This window comes from Euleptes europaea, chromosome 8 (genome assembly GCF_029931775.1).
Source record: "Euleptes europaea isolate rEulEur1 chromosome 8, rEulEur1.hap1, whole genome shotgun sequence".
Classification (NCBI taxonomy): Eukaryota; Metazoa; Chordata; class Lepidosauria; order Squamata; family Sphaerodactylidae; genus Euleptes; species Euleptes europaea.
Window position 1 is genome coordinate 95,358,691 of NC_079319.1, and position 16,668 is coordinate 95,375,358.

The 16,668-nt window shown below is 49.7% G+C and overlaps 1 protein-coding gene across 1 annotated transcript in view; it reads left to right on the forward strand.

Annotated features, from left to right (window-relative positions):
• LOC130481511 (cadherin-6) overlaps positions 1-16,668 on the forward strand; it is a 139,733-nt gene that overhangs the window by 92,513 nt on the left and 30,552 nt on the right. Inside the window, exon 6 of the mRNA XM_056854198.1 lies at positions 5,284-5,537. Within this exon, the coding sequence (XP_056710176.1) occupies positions 5,284-5,537 (254 nt within the window). The remainder of the gene's footprint in view (positions 1-5,283; positions 5,538-16,668) is intronic.

The following is a 16,668-nucleotide window of genomic DNA, read 5'->3' on the forward strand; positions in this document are numbered from 1 at the left end:
AGGAGGGAACCACCCCTTTAAAAGAAACTCCTGGACAGATGCCGAGGAGGAGCTGGGCTGTGAATGTTCCTCCAGAATGGGGAACTTTGCAGCCAAGGATGGAGAAGGCTCTTTCACGTCATCTCCTCCCCATTCTGAGGCCGGTGAATCTCTCCAGGAGTCCGGGAGCATGGAGGGACTGGAGGAGGGTCCAAGGGGGAGGGGCCTCACACTAGGGCATCAAAAAAGCCTTGGGCCAGCCCAGGTTAGGCCACCTTACTAAGGAAATGTGGACTTGTGGGTCATTATGCCAAAAAGGTTGGGAAGCACTGCTCTAAAGCATGACCTAGATGCTAAACAATGTTCAGCATATTACAAAAACGCCATTCATTTTTTAAGGGAAGCAGTAAAGCAGAGTACCATGGGGGTGAGAGTTAAACCCTCTTATGACACTAGCCAATTAAAATCACATGAGCTTATGCCTGAATAGTCTCATCCTAGACTTTCCGTCTTGATCATTTTAGAATGTGACGGAATAGTAGACAATGGGTTGGATCCGGTGCAAGATTTCCTGTAGAGGTCATGTGCAAGTCTGGTGTGAAGAAAAAGTCTAGTATAGCTGCTTGCACCAAGTCAAACTTTGTCTCCCTGTTTGTGTTTCTGCTGGCACAAACTGGCAGCAAGTTTCTGGGAACTATATTATATAAGGGAGGAAAATGCAAGGTGTCGTGCGAGATCTTGCACAAGCAAAATTACACTAAGTCCACTTATGTTTTGGCACATTTCTCTGGGTCCAAGCTTCTATAGAGATAAGTTAGCTATTTATATCTCCACTCATCTGACTATACTCTTACTTCACATTGCATCTGTTGTATCGGGCAATGCACATATTGTATACTAAACTACTGTTTGGCTTCATTTACATGCCACACTACCAGAGGGATTCAATTTATAAACATTTATTGGACAACCACTCCATCGGCCCAGAGAAACGGCCTTTGCCACAGTGTCATTTTACACATTAACACCATTGAACATAATGTTGAGGAAATTTTGTATGTCTTTCCCACATTTTCCAGGTAATGAGATTAATAATTTTATTAGTGTGAATTTCCTCTCTCTTTCTCATTTGCCCCAAAAGAGCACTGCCTTATTAAATCATGGAAGGCATCATCTAATTATACGACACCTCTGATGTCAGAAACAGTTTCCTTAATCTTATTTGTGAGCAACTTAACTGGCAAGCTTGATAAGGTTATGGGTATCAGCCTGCATCATTCCAAGCTTACTCAACACGAAAGAGACGTTGAGTAGATTCTCAGAAACACAATTTGCCTGTGGACATCAGACAAATACCCATCGTTACTAGTTCATATGGAAATGCCTCGTCGTAATTGATCATGATATCAGTCCTCTCCTATTCATCTTTGTGTCTGGTTCTGAAAAATATATGTTTCAGCCAGCTTTCTGATAGCCCATGGAATAAAAATGGGGAGGGGGGTGCCTTTCCACTTAAATCCTTCTAAGCGTTTGTGATATACCCTCAAGATTGCATGATGTAGTCAACTCTAATTGCAACATGATGCCACTCCTAGCATGCGGTTCTCCTCTTCCCCCAGCAATAGCAAGTTCCAGGGCAGCTGCTGCAGCCTCTGCTTCCTCACGAGTATTATGGCAGATCATGGGACAGCAAGCAAGCATTCCAGGGCTAGTCTATAAAACAGCATCTGTTTCCTATAACAGTGTCTTGATCATAGAATCATAAAACTATAGAGTTGGAAATGGCAATAGAGGCCATCTAGTCCAACCCCCTACTCAATGCAGGAACAGGGTAAATCATCTCTGGCAAGTGTCTGTCCAGCTGCTGCTTGAAGACTGCCAGTGAGGGGGAGCTCACCACCTCCCTAGGCAGCTGATTCCCTCCTGAACAACTCTTACTGTAAACAAAAAATTCCTAACATCCAACCAGTACCTTTCTGCCCGTAATTTAAACCCATTATTGTGAGTCCTATCCTCTGCTGCCAATAGGAACAGCTCCCCACCTTCCTCTAAATGATCACACTTGAGTGTGTGTGATGGAATATTAAAAACCCCATCCTTCCTCCAAGGAGCTCAGGGTAGCTTTCCTTTTCCCATTTTAGCCTTCCAACAATGTTTTCAGCTATTTTAGGGTGAGAGAGCATGGCTGGACCAAGGTCACCCAGCCAGCTTCATGATGAGAGTGTGGGGGATTTGATTCCAAGTCCCAGATTTTAGTTTCTCACTCTAACCACTACATCACACTAACTGTATAAATGGAAAGTTTATTATTCTCATGTCCTCTTGTGAGCAAATACAGCTCTAAATACTATTATTACTTCACATTGCGTTGTTATATCCTGTAGTGTACATATTGAAATCAGCAGGTGTTTTATTTCCTTTCTATACCAGAATTCTCTGTGGCCTTTTATGCAGGAATGTTTCCCTGTGGTCACCCCTGCCAACTGCTTTGGGGCTTCCTTTTGATTATGCATGCTTTTCCGTCCGTCAGAGGCCACCTCGCTCTTCCTGCACATCTTGTCCATGTTTTCCCGAAGCTGTTTTAGCCAGAATCTGGAAAAATGTGGGCAAAAGAGCAAATTGACCTCTGACGGTTGGAAAAGGCATGCATAATCAAAGGGAAGCCCCGAAGCAGTCGGCAGGGATGACAATGGGGGAATGTCCCTGCATAAAATGCCTCCATGTTATGGGGAAGACTACAGTGTGTAGACTCCTACCAGAGCTCCCCCACTTCCTTCATCCAGCCAAGCTACAAAATTCATACACATTTCTCTTTTATCAACAGCACTGCAGCTATCAGCTACTTCTCTAGCCCCTGTGTGAGCATGTGGGCTGTCCTGACTCAATAACCACGAGACCCCAATGCTCATTAAAGAAAAATCTAGCTGTCGATACCTATAGAACAAGGGTCTTCGGGTAGTTTTAAAGAGTTCACTTGACCCTCACTGTTTCATTAGCAAGCAACTGAGTTGACAAAATGATGATTCTGTCTTCACTCGTCTCGCAGCACAATGGCGTTTCCACTTTACTGAATGTTACACCAGTTTATTTTGGACTTCACACATATTGTGTTCAGTAGCAGTTTTACTTCCTTTACATACCAGTGCTCTCTACATTATACCCTGCAGCCTTTCGAAGTGAGGATCACCCAATATCTAACACACAAAAGTGGCCCCATTTTCTCTTAGGTATTTTTAGGAGGAAAGGAACAACAATCGAAAAATGAACAACTTATGTTTTCATTGGCAAAGAACTTTTCTCTGTTATAGCAGGAACAATGTGAGAAGGCAGCATTATTTGGCAAAAACACTTGAGAAGTGTTGATTTCTGAAAAATGGAAGTGTGAAGCTGAACCTTCAGTAGTGTATCTAGACTTTACTCAATAGATATCCAAATCTTGCTTTTGAGTTCAGCAGCGCTGAAGACATTAACAGCTTTTAAAAGGTGCAAGATGGGATGTACTTATGAGGGAAAACATGTTCTCTCCCAATATCACATTCCCTCATCAGGGCTGTAATCCCAGTTTTGGACAATGAGGGTTTCCCCAACAGTATTTCATTTCTCACATCAGCCGTTTTCTGCTACAGGCCTTAAAATCAGGAAACTATAAAAAGAAACCTCAGGGGGCATCCCAAAAAGAATTAAAATTATTTTTCACATAATACTAAGAGTGGAACTATCTGTCAGACGAGAAACATAACCAACACTTTGTTTGATCTGGTACTCTTAAGGCAGAAGCAGCTGGGAGGGCCTTTACAAAGCAGAGAAGGAAATTTGTGTGTGCAGCAGAGACTGTTCCTGGAATTGTGACCCACAATTATTTTAAGTAGTGAGGCCAGAAATCAAACCTGGGGTCTTATACAGGGAAGCCATGCCACTGATGCCCAACCTTTCCAACACACTTGTGTTCTCCCTGCAAGCCTGGGCTTGGAAACGTGTTCAGAAGACCCCCCTCATAAACCGCTAGGGGAACACACTCAAATTTTCAGAAGGCTTAATCTGAAAGAGATGCCAGTATGCAAACGGGAAAAATGATTTTTGGTGACTGGTGATTTGGTGTTTGTGCGAAAGGGGGGGATTCCTTGTGACTGCTATTATCTAGTAGATTTCAAAGTACATGTAGGATTCCTAGAGTTAGACCCCCTACAAAGAAAGTTCTGGTGCCAGGGAAGCAAGATCTCCCACTTTGGTAGGAGACCCTCTTGTGCCTCACCTGCTCTGCCTGCCACCGCTCAGCTGGGTGGCAGGGGAAAAACAGCGGGGGTCAATGGGGGAGCGTTGTCACCAGCAACACTGTGACATTACTTCCGGCATGAATTTGAGGCAAGTTCTAGAGTGCTACTGTAAGGTCTGAGTCCACCTGTCAAATCCCAAACAACAGACCATCCAGACAGTCGTCTAAGAAGCAATTTATTTGGGAAGCATAAGGTGTGTAGCAGCAACTTACAGGAAAAGGTACGAGGACTCAAGTGGGGGGAAAGCGGGCAGGTTGACACATATACATCAAAAAGGCACTGTTGGTTCCCATGATAGATTACACTTATCGCGCCGGGGCGCAGGCCGTCATAACAAACCTCTGAGCTACTCAACCTTGACTCCAGCTGTGCTCTCATTACGTTGACGTTGACGTCCCGTCCCCCCACTCAGGCTGGCAACACTACCAAATATATAGCTCAACAATGGCTTGCAGGACTTGTTGTGATCTGCCAAACTGGAGACCACCAGCCATGGCTGGTTGGCCTCCTGTTTTACTGCCTGCGAACCTGCGACCAAAAGAGCTTTATAAAATATCCGCCGATGGCTGTAGACGGCTGGTGAGTTTCATTCAGCCCAGTGAGTTATATCACACAGGCCGAGCCCAGAGTAGGCACCATTAGGGTGGCCAGCTCTGGGTTGGGAAATACCTGGAAATTTTTGGGGCAGAGCCTGAGGAGGGCGGGGTTTGGGGAGGGAAGGGACTTCAGTGCCATAGAGTCCAATTGCAAAGCAGCCATTTTCTCCAGGGGAACTGATCTCTATTGGCTGGTGATCAGTTGTAATAGCAGGAGATCTCCAGCTACTATCTGGAGGTTGGCAACCCTAGGCACCATCCAAATGAGGGCAAAGTATGGTGAGAGGTTCGGAGTGTGCCGTTTAGATCCTGCAGGTGTGTGTTTTGAATCGAACAAATGAAATCCTTCAGGGCAACTTGGTGCCACTTTAAAAGTCAAGCCTCCCTGGAAGAATCCTTTAGCTTTCTGTGACATGTAGAATTTCTCTCCTCAGCCACTGGATTTTGAAAAGAAAAGACAGTTTACCCTGAAAGTGGAGGCTGCCAACCCTCACGTGGATCCGAGATTCGTCTATCTTGGGCCGTTCAAAGACGCCACTACAGTCAGGGTTCTGGTGGAGGATGTCGACGAGCCTCCAGTGTTCAGCAGACCAGCATACATACTTGAAGTTAAAGAAGACGTCCAGATAAACACTGTCATAGGAACCCTCACGGCCCGGGACCCAGATGTTGCCAAGAACCCTATCAAGTAAGCACAGACTATTCTAGCTTTTATTGGTTACCTTCTGAACATAACTGGGTTTTTTTTAAAACTGTGACCCTCTTGAGAATAGGGTTGCCAGGTCCCCCCTGCCGATCAGCGGAGGGGGGGGTTGGGGGCAGGGCTGGGGAGGCCACAGGTGAGTGCAGGCATGTGCACGAGATGTCAACACTTCCACTTTTACTTCTGGAAGCGCCACATCGCCACGGCCAATCTATTAAAAACAAAATGTAAATGTGTTAGGTTTGGTTTAATCAGAGCATAGATTAGGGGTACTCATGGTGAAATGTTGTTAATTTAAGAAGTAAATGGAGGAAGGCGAATCAATGGTGGGGTGCAATTTGGAGCAAGTTTGGCAGTGCTTATAATCTGCTGAAATCATAGAATCATAGAATTGGAAGGGACCACCAGGGTCATCTAGTCCAACGCCATGCACAATGCAGGAAATTCACAACTACATCCCCCCCACCAATCCCCCAGTGACCCCTACTTCATGCCCAGAATATGGCCAAGATGCATTCCCTCTCATGATCTGCCTAAGGTCATAGAATCAGCATTGCTGACAGATGGCCATGTAGTCTCTGCTTAAAAACCTCCAGGGAAGGAGCACTTACCACCTCCCGAGGAAGCCTGTTCCACTGAGGAACCACTCTAACTGTTAGAAAATTCTTCCTAAAGTCTAGATGGAGAATGAAATCCTTGAGACTGAAGGAGATGATTAAGTGCTTAAGTCCTGTTCAATTCTAAGGCACTCGTCCGGATAGCCAGTTTTCCTCTGTACTCAGTTCAGTGAAGCCAGCAAAACCAGCATAAAGCAGGAAGCCCAGAATATACAACAAAAGATAATAAATTTTATTGTTTATACGCCGCTTTCATCCCCAGTGGGGATCCCAATGTATTTTATAAGATCTGTCTCTCCTGCTCCGTTTGATCCTCACAAGTACAACCCTGCAAGTAGTGTTGCTAGCCCTGGGTTGGGAAATACCTGGATATTTTGGGGGCGGGGCCTGAGAAGGACAGGGTTTGAGAAGGGGAGGAACTTCAACAAGGTATAATGCCACAGATTGCACTTTCCAAAGCAGCTATTTCCTTCAGCTGAACTCTGCCACTTGGAGATCAGTTGTAATAGGAGGAGATCTCCAACCACCACCTGGATGTTGGCAACCCTACCTTTGAGGTAGGTTAGGCTGCGAGCAAGCGACCCATCAAAGGTCACCCAGGAAGCATCCACAATGAGATGAGGATTCAAACCTAGGTCTCCAAGATTCTTGTCTGTGAAATATTAACTACTACACCACGCTGCCTTGCAGTCTTCTTTTTTCACCCTTAAATCTTTAAATCCTGCTGGACCGACCTCATAACCTGCAGTCGCAGGGTGGCCAGGCCAGGCCATGTTGGAGGGAATGGAGTGTTGGGCAAGTGCAGACGAAGGGAAGTGTGGGTGTGTTTATCTTTTCCCCACCACAACATGCACTTAGGCACCTGGATGTGGCTAGATCCCCTTGCTCTGTTATGTCTATTCCTCTCTATTCTTTATTATCTATAGACTGTTTTTCCTGTCTTGCACACATGCATTGAGAGCCAGCATGATGTAGTGGTTAAGAGCGGTGGTTTGGAGCGGTGGACTCTGATCTGGAGAACTGGGTTTGATTCCCCATTCCTCCACATGAGCAGTGGAGGCTAATCAAGTGAACCGGGTTGGTTTCCCCAGTCCTCCACATGAAGCCAGCTGGGTGACCTTGGGCTAGTCACAGTTCTCTTAGAGCTCTCTCAGTCCCACCTGCCTCACAGGGTGTCTGTTGTGGGGAGAGGAAGGGAAGGTGATCGTAAGCCGGTTTGATTCTTCCTTAAGTGGTAGAGAAAGTTGACATATAAAAAACAACTCTTCTTCTTCTTCGGATTTCTGTTTCTTAACTATGAAAATGATGGACAAAAAGCAAAGGGAAGCAGAGTGTTAAGATCTGCTGTGGAAGGGACCAGGATTGTCAGAGGTACCCCTCTAAAATCACATACATTACATTAGCAGAATAATTGCATGATGTCTGGAGTTAATGTGGGGAATAAACACAACTTTAAAAAAAATTCTGATAACAAAAAAGGAGGAATGGGACAGTAGTTCAGGTGAGACACATTGCAAGGTGTTTGCCCATGTATAAGCAGGGGAAAGCATCACGGAATGGTTCAGGCTCAGGAATAATCTAAGCTGACGTGCAAAAAAGCAGAACCCCAGAAGTGGAGACCTAATTAAGTGTAGCCATGATCATTTGCAGAGTAACCTGACAGGTCCCCAACTCAAGTAGCTGACAAATTCCAACTGACTGGGGAGTCCAGAGTAGGAGGAAAAGCCAAGAGTAATAAGATTTGAGTGTGAGCAGGGATGTCCTTGGGCTGAGTTGCTTCCCAGAAAGACTTGAAGAAGGACTTGAAGAAAGAGGGAAAGATGGCAATCCTGGAGAGAGTTCGCTGGATAGAGTTCCAGGCATAAGGCACAGCAAAAGGACAGCAGGAAAAAAATTTCAGAAGACCTTCCAGTCGCTGAGATGGTAAAGTCAGAGGAATGAAGGCTGTGGCTACCGCAAATAGAAAGACGGAAGAGGAGAGAAGCAATGGAGACTTTAACAGCATGAGAGGGACGCCAAAGAAGATGTCTAGCAACAAATCACACAAAATGTGGATCTAGATATACCCCTAGAAGCAGAACGAATTATCGGGGAGGGGAGAATGTGGAAGACGAGAGAAAAAGGAAGGGGAGCTATGATAACCCACAAACTACAAGCCTACATGAAGATAATTCACAGTGGGTAGCCGTGTTAGTCTGTCTGCAGTAGTAGAAAAGAGCAAGAGTCCAGTAGCACCTTAAAGACTAACAAAAATATTTTCTGGCAGGGTGAGCTGTGGCTCACGAAAGCTCATACCCTGCCAGAAAATATTTTTGTTAGTCTTTAAGGTGCTACTGGACTCTTGCTCTTTTCTACTACAAGCCTACAGTTAGGACTTACTCCAAAAGAGCCTTTTGTGGAGCGATGTCTCCTAGAATCTTCCCAGATCCAAGTAGACAGATTAAGGCTGCGTCGCCTTGACATTCATTCCCCCTGCACACACACACACACACACACACACCATCAGGAGTATAAACACTAACTGATGCTCCCTGTGAGCTTGGGGGAAGATGTAATTAGACCGTTATATGCACTACTTGTCAGTTACATGTCAGGCTTCTCTGACAGTTAGAAATAAAACCTTCAGACATCTGATGTTACATTGAAAACCCTCCGTTTCCCCCACACACACACACACACACACGGCTGTGCTTTGCAAAACAACATCGAAGCAGGGAGTGGTGTCAGTTTCGAAAACGCTTTGATCTCCCATTAAAGAACACTTCGTTATATAATTATTAATGTGCTTACCGAGGAGGGGAGGGGAAGGATTCACACATACATTCCCTAACAGTCTTCTTGACCTGCGGTCACATTTGACAAAAAGATGCCATGTTTAAGAAACCAATTAGGAGAAGATTTTTGAGAAGCTGAATTTGTAAAAATCAGCCGTTGGCACGAGCCGATAGACTGACATGTATGTTTGTCAACTGGATAACATTTTAGTAGCTGATTCCCCTTGCCTGCCTGGGTGCTGGTTGACATTTCAGATGAATGCACAAATTTGGTTCATGACCTGATGTACAGCTCCCACATTACTGGAGTTGACAGTTTCCAGTCCTGGCTAGGGTTGCCAGCTGCAGGCTGGGAAGGAGATTTTGGGGGTGGAGCAGGAGGAGGACAAGGTTTGGGGAGGGACTTCAGTGGGGTATACAGTCCACCTTTCAAAATGGCCTTTTTCTCCAGGTGAACTGATCTCTGTCACCTGGAGATCAGTTGTAATAGTGGGAGATCTCCAGCTACTACCTGGAGGCTGGCAACCCTAGTCCTGGCTCCAATGAGGCTCTGGTCACATTGAGACCTCATGGTGGTCTCGGCCATGTTCCTGGCCATGTGCCACTACAAAGTGTAATCACCGCTTGGCTCCCTGCCTTCCCCCCACGTTTGCCAATCTGCAGATCTGCAACCTTGCATGCCACTGGACCACAGGAAGAAGGAATATGATCACTTGTCCCTGCAAAGCTAGATCTGCCCACATCAGACTTAAATTACTGCAGTAAGATTTATGTCCCCCGCCCCACGAAAAAGCAACTGTTCAGAAGCTGTAGCAGATACAGAACATGGCTGTAAGGCTGCAGAATGGTAAAAGGCAGGAGGAGATCTTTTTTTTCTTTTTCTTTGAACATTTCTCATCAGATTCTTGCACACTTTGGCTCAAGATCCTTTCCCTTCCCACATCAATATTAATGCAAAGAGTTTCAGTAGTGTCTACATATGTTTATTAACCTTCTAGCTTATCATTTTCCCAGGGTTTGAAGGGAATAAACTCTCCAAATCTGACATGCACGCACCAGTAATTTCATTAAAGAAATGTAAAAAAATGAGTTTGATGTTGTCGACTTAATTCTTAATAGTCTTTGTGATCCGTAAAGTCAAAGCCACCACAAATTCAATGTAATTAGCAAGCCCTTGATCAAAAGAGCCCCGAGCCTACTTAAATGAAATGAAAGGAGTGACAGGGTAGCCTGTTAAAGCCCTCTAGGTGAGGGTTAATGATATAATTAGAATATGTTTTAACTACTCTACCCTTCTCTTGTATTTTTTTTGTTTTTAAATCAAGATTTTGTCAAGCTGTGATGTTCCCTGTTAGTGCTGTGTTAACTTTCTCCTCTGGAAATGTTGTGTTGTGTGCAGTGTTTCTAGAGTAGCTGTGCTTTCCCATGAAATTAATATTAAAGTGGAGACCTATTAGAAATCATGTGAAAGGAGGGGATACTGCTTGGATACTGTTGCTCCTCAATAGGGGTCCCATTCCGCCTGAGGGGGGGCAATCCCCTGACCCCCCCCCCACTTCCATTGCCCATTCTAAGTGGCAGCAGGAGGGGGAAAAATTAAAACCCATGACACCAGCTGTGGTGTCGTATCACTTCTGGTAAAAAAACAAAAACAAAAACTGGAAATGACATAGGGTAGCTCTAGAAATTGGTGGGAACTCTATGATAAAACCACAGTGTTTCTGGCGATTCCTAGAGCTACCTGTGTCACTTCTGGGTTTTTTTACCAGGTGTTATGTATATACATAGTTAGGTGATATGCAGGGGGAAACTTAGGAGCTTGACTCTCGGACAAAGGATCCTAGACCCTGCACACGCCATTGGTCCAAACCGGCACGCACCAATGGCCCTAAGCCGGCACGCGCCATTGGCGACCCGGGGTTGTTTCCCCCATCACAGATCGGGGGGAGTGGCCGCGGGCGGCAAGGGGGGCATATAAGCAGGGCCATTTGCACTATGTTCTTTAGTTCTGTTCCTCACTACAATAAAGCGTTGTTGTTGGAACTCCGTCTCGACCTCATATGTCCTTCCCACGCGGACTTAACAGTGGTGACGAAGGCTGGTAGGCAGTACGGCTCTCCTGCTGAGATCACTCTCGCTGAAATCACCTTCAACTTCTGTGACCTCACAGTGCCCGGTAGGCAGACTGGCTCACCTTGCTGAATTCCTCACGACACACCAGACACGCAACACCTCGCTGCAATGGCCACCAGAGGCTCGATGAAAGCGTTCAGCCCCAGCGAATGGGAAAGCTACACCGACCGGGTAACGTTCTTCTTGGATGTCAACAACATCACCGATCCAGGCAAGAAGCGCTCACTTTTCCTCAGCATGTGCGGCCCGCAGACCTTCCAGCTCACCCAGTCTCTTCTGGCTCCTGTGAAGCTGGGCGAGACGCCCTTGGCCGACATCTTGGCCGCTCTGGGGAACCATTTCACGCCACAGCCCATGCGGCTCGCTCGCCACGTGCCCTTCCACCTACGGGACCAGAAGCCCGGCAAGTTTGCGTACCTCGCAGCTCTCCTCCAGATGGCCCGTTTCTGCGAGTTCCCAGACCTCGACGGCACGCTGCTTGACCGTTTCGTCTTCAGCCTGAGGAACGAGAAGATGTGCCGCAGACTCATCGCGAGGAAGGACGTCTCACTCACGGCGGCCGTCGAGAAAGCCACTGCGGTTGAATCCTCGACGCGGGCTGACTGTCTGGGTGACCACGGCGCCGCGCCTCCTCCGTCTACTCCGGCTCCCATCCACTATGAGAGCGCCAGTGACGAGGACTTTGAGGACGAGGCCCACAAAATGGCCACCCGGGGGCACAGGTCGCGGGGCCCAATGGCTCGCCCATGCGCCAGCTGCGGAGAAGCCCATGACCGCCGCAAGTTCGCCACCGTGTACCTCGCAGCTCTCCTCCAGACGGCCCGTTTCTGCGAGTTCCCAGACCTCGACGGCACGCTGCTTGACCGTTTCGTCTTCAGCCTGAGGAATGAGAAGATGCGCCGCAGACTCATCGCGAGGAAGGACGTCTCACTCACGGTGGCCGTCGAGAAAGCCACTGCGGTTGAATCCTCGACGCGGGCTGACTGTCTGGGTGACCACGGCGCCGCGCCTCCTCCGTCTACTCCGGCTCCCATCCACTACGAGAGCGCCAGTGACGAGGACGTTGACGACGAGGCCCACAAAATGGCCACCCGGGGCACAGGTCGCGGGGCCCAATGGCTCGCCCATGCGCCAGCTGCGGAGAAGCCCATGACCACCGCACTTGCCATTTCCGCGACTGGGAGTGCTGGGGCTGTGGCAGGGCAGGCCACATTGCCAAGGTCTGCCGCTCTGCCAAGAAGGGTCGTCCGCCCGGCTCTGGAAAGAAAGATGGTCTCGCCCACCCCGTCCACAACATGACCAACGGTGACTGCGCTTCTCCTTGCCACTGCCGCCACTCCGTCAAGAGCACCCATCTCCACAGGGTCCACAGCGTGGAGAAGGTTTCCTTTTCAGTCGAGATCGAGGGTGCCCCTTGCGAGATGGAGGTTGATTCGGGCTCGGCCCTCTCAATCATCTCCTTGGACACTTTCCGCGACCTGGGCCGCCGCGCCCACCTTCCCCAGCTGCAGCCGACAGGCATCATCATCTCTGATTACCAGCGTCATCGGGTGCCGGTCCGGGGCGTCGCCTACGTGAGCATCCGTTTCCAGACACGTTCCAGTCGCCTCCGCCTCGTCGTAGTCGACGGTCCCCGCACCAGCCTCCTGGGCCTCGAGTGGTTCCCTGCCCTGGGGATCCACCTCGTGAGCATCCACCACATCAGCCAACCCGCCCTCGACTCTGTCTGGTCCAAGTTCAAGGACGTCTGGAAGGGTCTGTTCAGTTGCTACAAGGGGCCGCCTGTCCGCCTGCACGTCGATCCCACCGCCACCCCCATCTGCCTCAAGCCATGCCGGGTCCCCTTCACTCTCAAGGACCAGATCGACGCCGAGCTCGACCGTCTCGTTGCTCAGGGTGTCCTGGTGCCTGTACCGAATGTTAAGTGGGAGACCCCAATTGTGACGCCATAGAAGGCCAACGGTGATATCTGCATCTGCGCAGACTACAAATGTACTCTCAACAAGGCCCTCCAGTCCAATGCCTACCCCGTGCCCATCGTCCACCACCTCCTGGCATCCCTCACCGGGGGCCGGTGTTTGCCAAGCTGGACCTCGCACAGGTTTACCAGCAGCTTCCTGTGGACTCTGAGTTGGCTGAGGCGCAGACAATAGTCACCCACTGGGGCGCTTTCCGGGTGACGCTCCTGCTGTTCGGGGTCAGCACGGCCCCGGGCATCTTCCAGAATCTAATGGAAAACCTCCTCAAGGGTTTACCGGGCACTGTGCTGTATTTCAACGACATCCTGGTCGCCGCCGGCTCCAAGAGGGAGCTCATGGAGCGCATCTGCCAGGTGCTCAGCCGTTTCCGGGACGCCGTCTTCACTGTGAAGTGGGAGAAGTGCCAGCTGGGCCTGCCGCAAGTGGAATTCCTCGGCTGCTTGATCGACGCTGACGGCATCCACCCCATGCCTGACAAGATCAAGGCCATCCACAGTGCCCCTCCGCCATGGTGCAAGCAGGAACTCCAGACATTCCTGGGACTTCTTAATTTCTACCATGCCTTCCTTCCCAACAAGGCATCAGTTGCGGAGCCGCTGCACCAGCTCCTCAACAAGGCTACCCCATGGTCTTGGGGCAAACTGCAACAGCGGGCGTTTGAGGCCGCCAAGGGCCTCTTGTTGTCTTCTAGCCTACTCGTCCACTTCGACGAGTGCCTGGCGGTGGTGTTGACCTGCGATGCCTCGCCCTATGGCATTGGAGCCGTCCTCAACCACCTACTGCCGGACGGTCAGGAGGCCCCGATCGCATTCTACTCCCGGACTCTCTCCTCGGCGGAGCGCAACTTCACCCAGATTGACTGGGAGGCTCTCACCGTCATGGCCGGCATCAAGAAATTCCATGACTATGTGTATGGCCGTCCCTGCACCGTTGTGACAGATCACAAGCCGCTGCTGGGCCTATTCGTGCTGGATCGCCAGACTCCACAGATCCTGTCCCCCCGATGCTCTGCTGATCTATCTTCCTGAATGCGTATTACTTCAGGCTCCTGCATTGTCCCAGCAAAAGCATCGCGAACGCTGACGCCCTCAGCCGCCTGCCGCTCGAGTGTTCTGACCCCAACCCCTCTCTGGCCCATGACATCCTGCTGATCGAGACCCTGCCAGAGCCGCCCCTGCAAGCGTCAGACATCACTGCCCACACGGCTAAGGACCGAACCCTTGCCCAGGTTCTCAACTGGGTGGGGAAGGGGTGGCCGGCAGCCCATCCAGACAGGGAGTTCATGCCATTCGCCACCCGCCAGCACGAACTGTCCCTCCACAAGGGCTGCCTGCTCTGGGGGAGCTGGGTCGTGGTTCCGGCCAAATTCCGCACGAGGATCCTAGAGGCACTACACGTCTGCCATCCCAGAATTGTGCGCATGAAGGCCCTGGTCCGGAGCTATGTGTGCTGGCTGGGCATCGATGCCACAGTAGAAGAGTGGGTCAAGCGTTGCCACCGCTGCCAGGAGTCATGTCCAGAAATGCTACGTGCACCGACCCAACACTGGGAGTCAATGCGCATGCCCTGGTCCCGCATCCACATCGACTTTGCGGGGCCTTTCCAGGGTAAGACATTCCTGATTGTCTTTGACTCCTACTCCAAGTGGCTGGAGGTGATAGATGTCAGGTCAATGATCATGCGAGTAGTCGTCCGGGAGCTGCGCTGGCTCTTTGAGACCCACGGCTTGCCGGACACCGTGGTCTCCGACAACGGGGCCCAATTCACCTCGGCCGAATTCCAGGGGTTCCTGACCGACAATGTAATCTGCCACGTGACCTTGGCCCCATTCCATCCCACCACCAACAGCCAGGCAGAACGAATGGTCCGAACAATGAAGGAGATGTTACGGCACATGGATCAGGGGGACTGGGACGTGTGGCTGGCCGACTTCCTACTGGTCCAACACATCACCCGAACTCTGCAACCGGCAGGAGCCCAGCCGAGCTCCTCATGGTCCACCACTCAAAGACCCTGCTCAACAGGCTGCACCCGGTCTGGCACAAGGACTCTACCACCACCCCGAGGGTCATTGAGCGGGATGACCCCGTCTATGCCCGCAACTACTGGGCAGGACCGGCCTGAATTCCTGCCACCATCCAGGAAGCAACAGGCCAGGTGTCATACAGGGTCGCCACCCCAGAAGGGCGAGTACTTCGGTGGCACATAGACCGTCGCCGACCCGCGGACCTGCCCGACGCTGTCCCTGGCCCGGCGACACCGGCGCGTTCCAGTGCCACGGACCGAGAACAAGTTGCTGCACCGGAAATCCAACAGCTGGAAGACCTGCTCCTGGCCAGTGAGACAGGCCCCACCGACTGCTCGACGGAAGACGTTCCCTCCATTGAGGGTGCGTCCGATCCTGCTCTGATGACCCCACCAGCAACCCTCGTCCCGGCGCCGCGCCTCTCGCAACAAGTACGAGCACGACCGGGCTACCTCAAGGACTTTGACTGCTCCTGCATTGTCCAGACTTAGGGGGAGGGGTGTTATGTATGTACATAGTTAGGCGATATGCAGGGGGGAACTTAGGAGCTTGAGTCTCGGACAAAGGATCCTAGACCCTGCACGCGCCATTGGTCCAAACCAGCACGCGCCATTGGCCCTAAGCTGGCATGCGCCATTGGCAACCCAGGGTTTTCCCCCCTATCACGGATCAGGGGGGAGTGGCCGCGGGCGGCCAGGGGGGCATATAAGCAGGGCCATTTGCACTGTGTTCTTTAGTTCTGTTCCTCACTACAATAAAGCGTTGTTGTTGGAACTCCGTCTCGACCTCGTATGTCCTCCCCACGCAGACTTAACACCAGGCTCCACCAATACCCTGCCCACAGCTCTCCCACCAGTTTTCAGACGCTGCCTGGCAGCCCTATCCTCAAGCAAGATGGGAGCTGAACTCTGCTGTTTCCTTCTTTCCTGCAGAGGAAGATTGCTAGAAGCTCCAAAACCAAGCCTTAAAGCTCCCTTTTTATGTTGCAACTCTATTGATAGGAAAAGAACAAGTAGACTCCATGAGCCTAGGGTTGCCAACCGCCAGATGGTTGACTCCAAAGACAAGCAACTTGATACTCCTCAGTAGCACCTTCTATTCTAAATCAATTGTAATATGGGACTGTGATGTCCCGCTGAGCTTCTGTGTGAGCCATTTATCTCATTGAGAATTATTTGGATCGGTAAGCTGAAGAAGATTTTGATCAAAACGCGTCCTTGCGACAGACCCTACTGTGGACCTTCCTTGTTATTGGTTTTGCTACTCTTTGTGATTATTTTCATATAGCATATGTGTTTTTTAAACACATGTGTAGTAATTATGAGCCTTTGGCTTTGTTAATAATATTTTTGACGTCTTAAAATCAAGCCTGTCTTGCAACAGACCCTATTGTGGATCTTTTTTTGTTACTGTTATTGGTTTTGCTACCTGTTGTGATTATTTTCATATAACATATGTGCTTTTTAAACATATGTGTAGAAATATGAGCCTTTGGCTTTGTTAACATTTTTGACGTCTTAAAATCAAGCCGGTTGGCTATATTTGAGTTGTGATTGTAAGCAATATTAGCCTTAAGCCCTGTGAGGC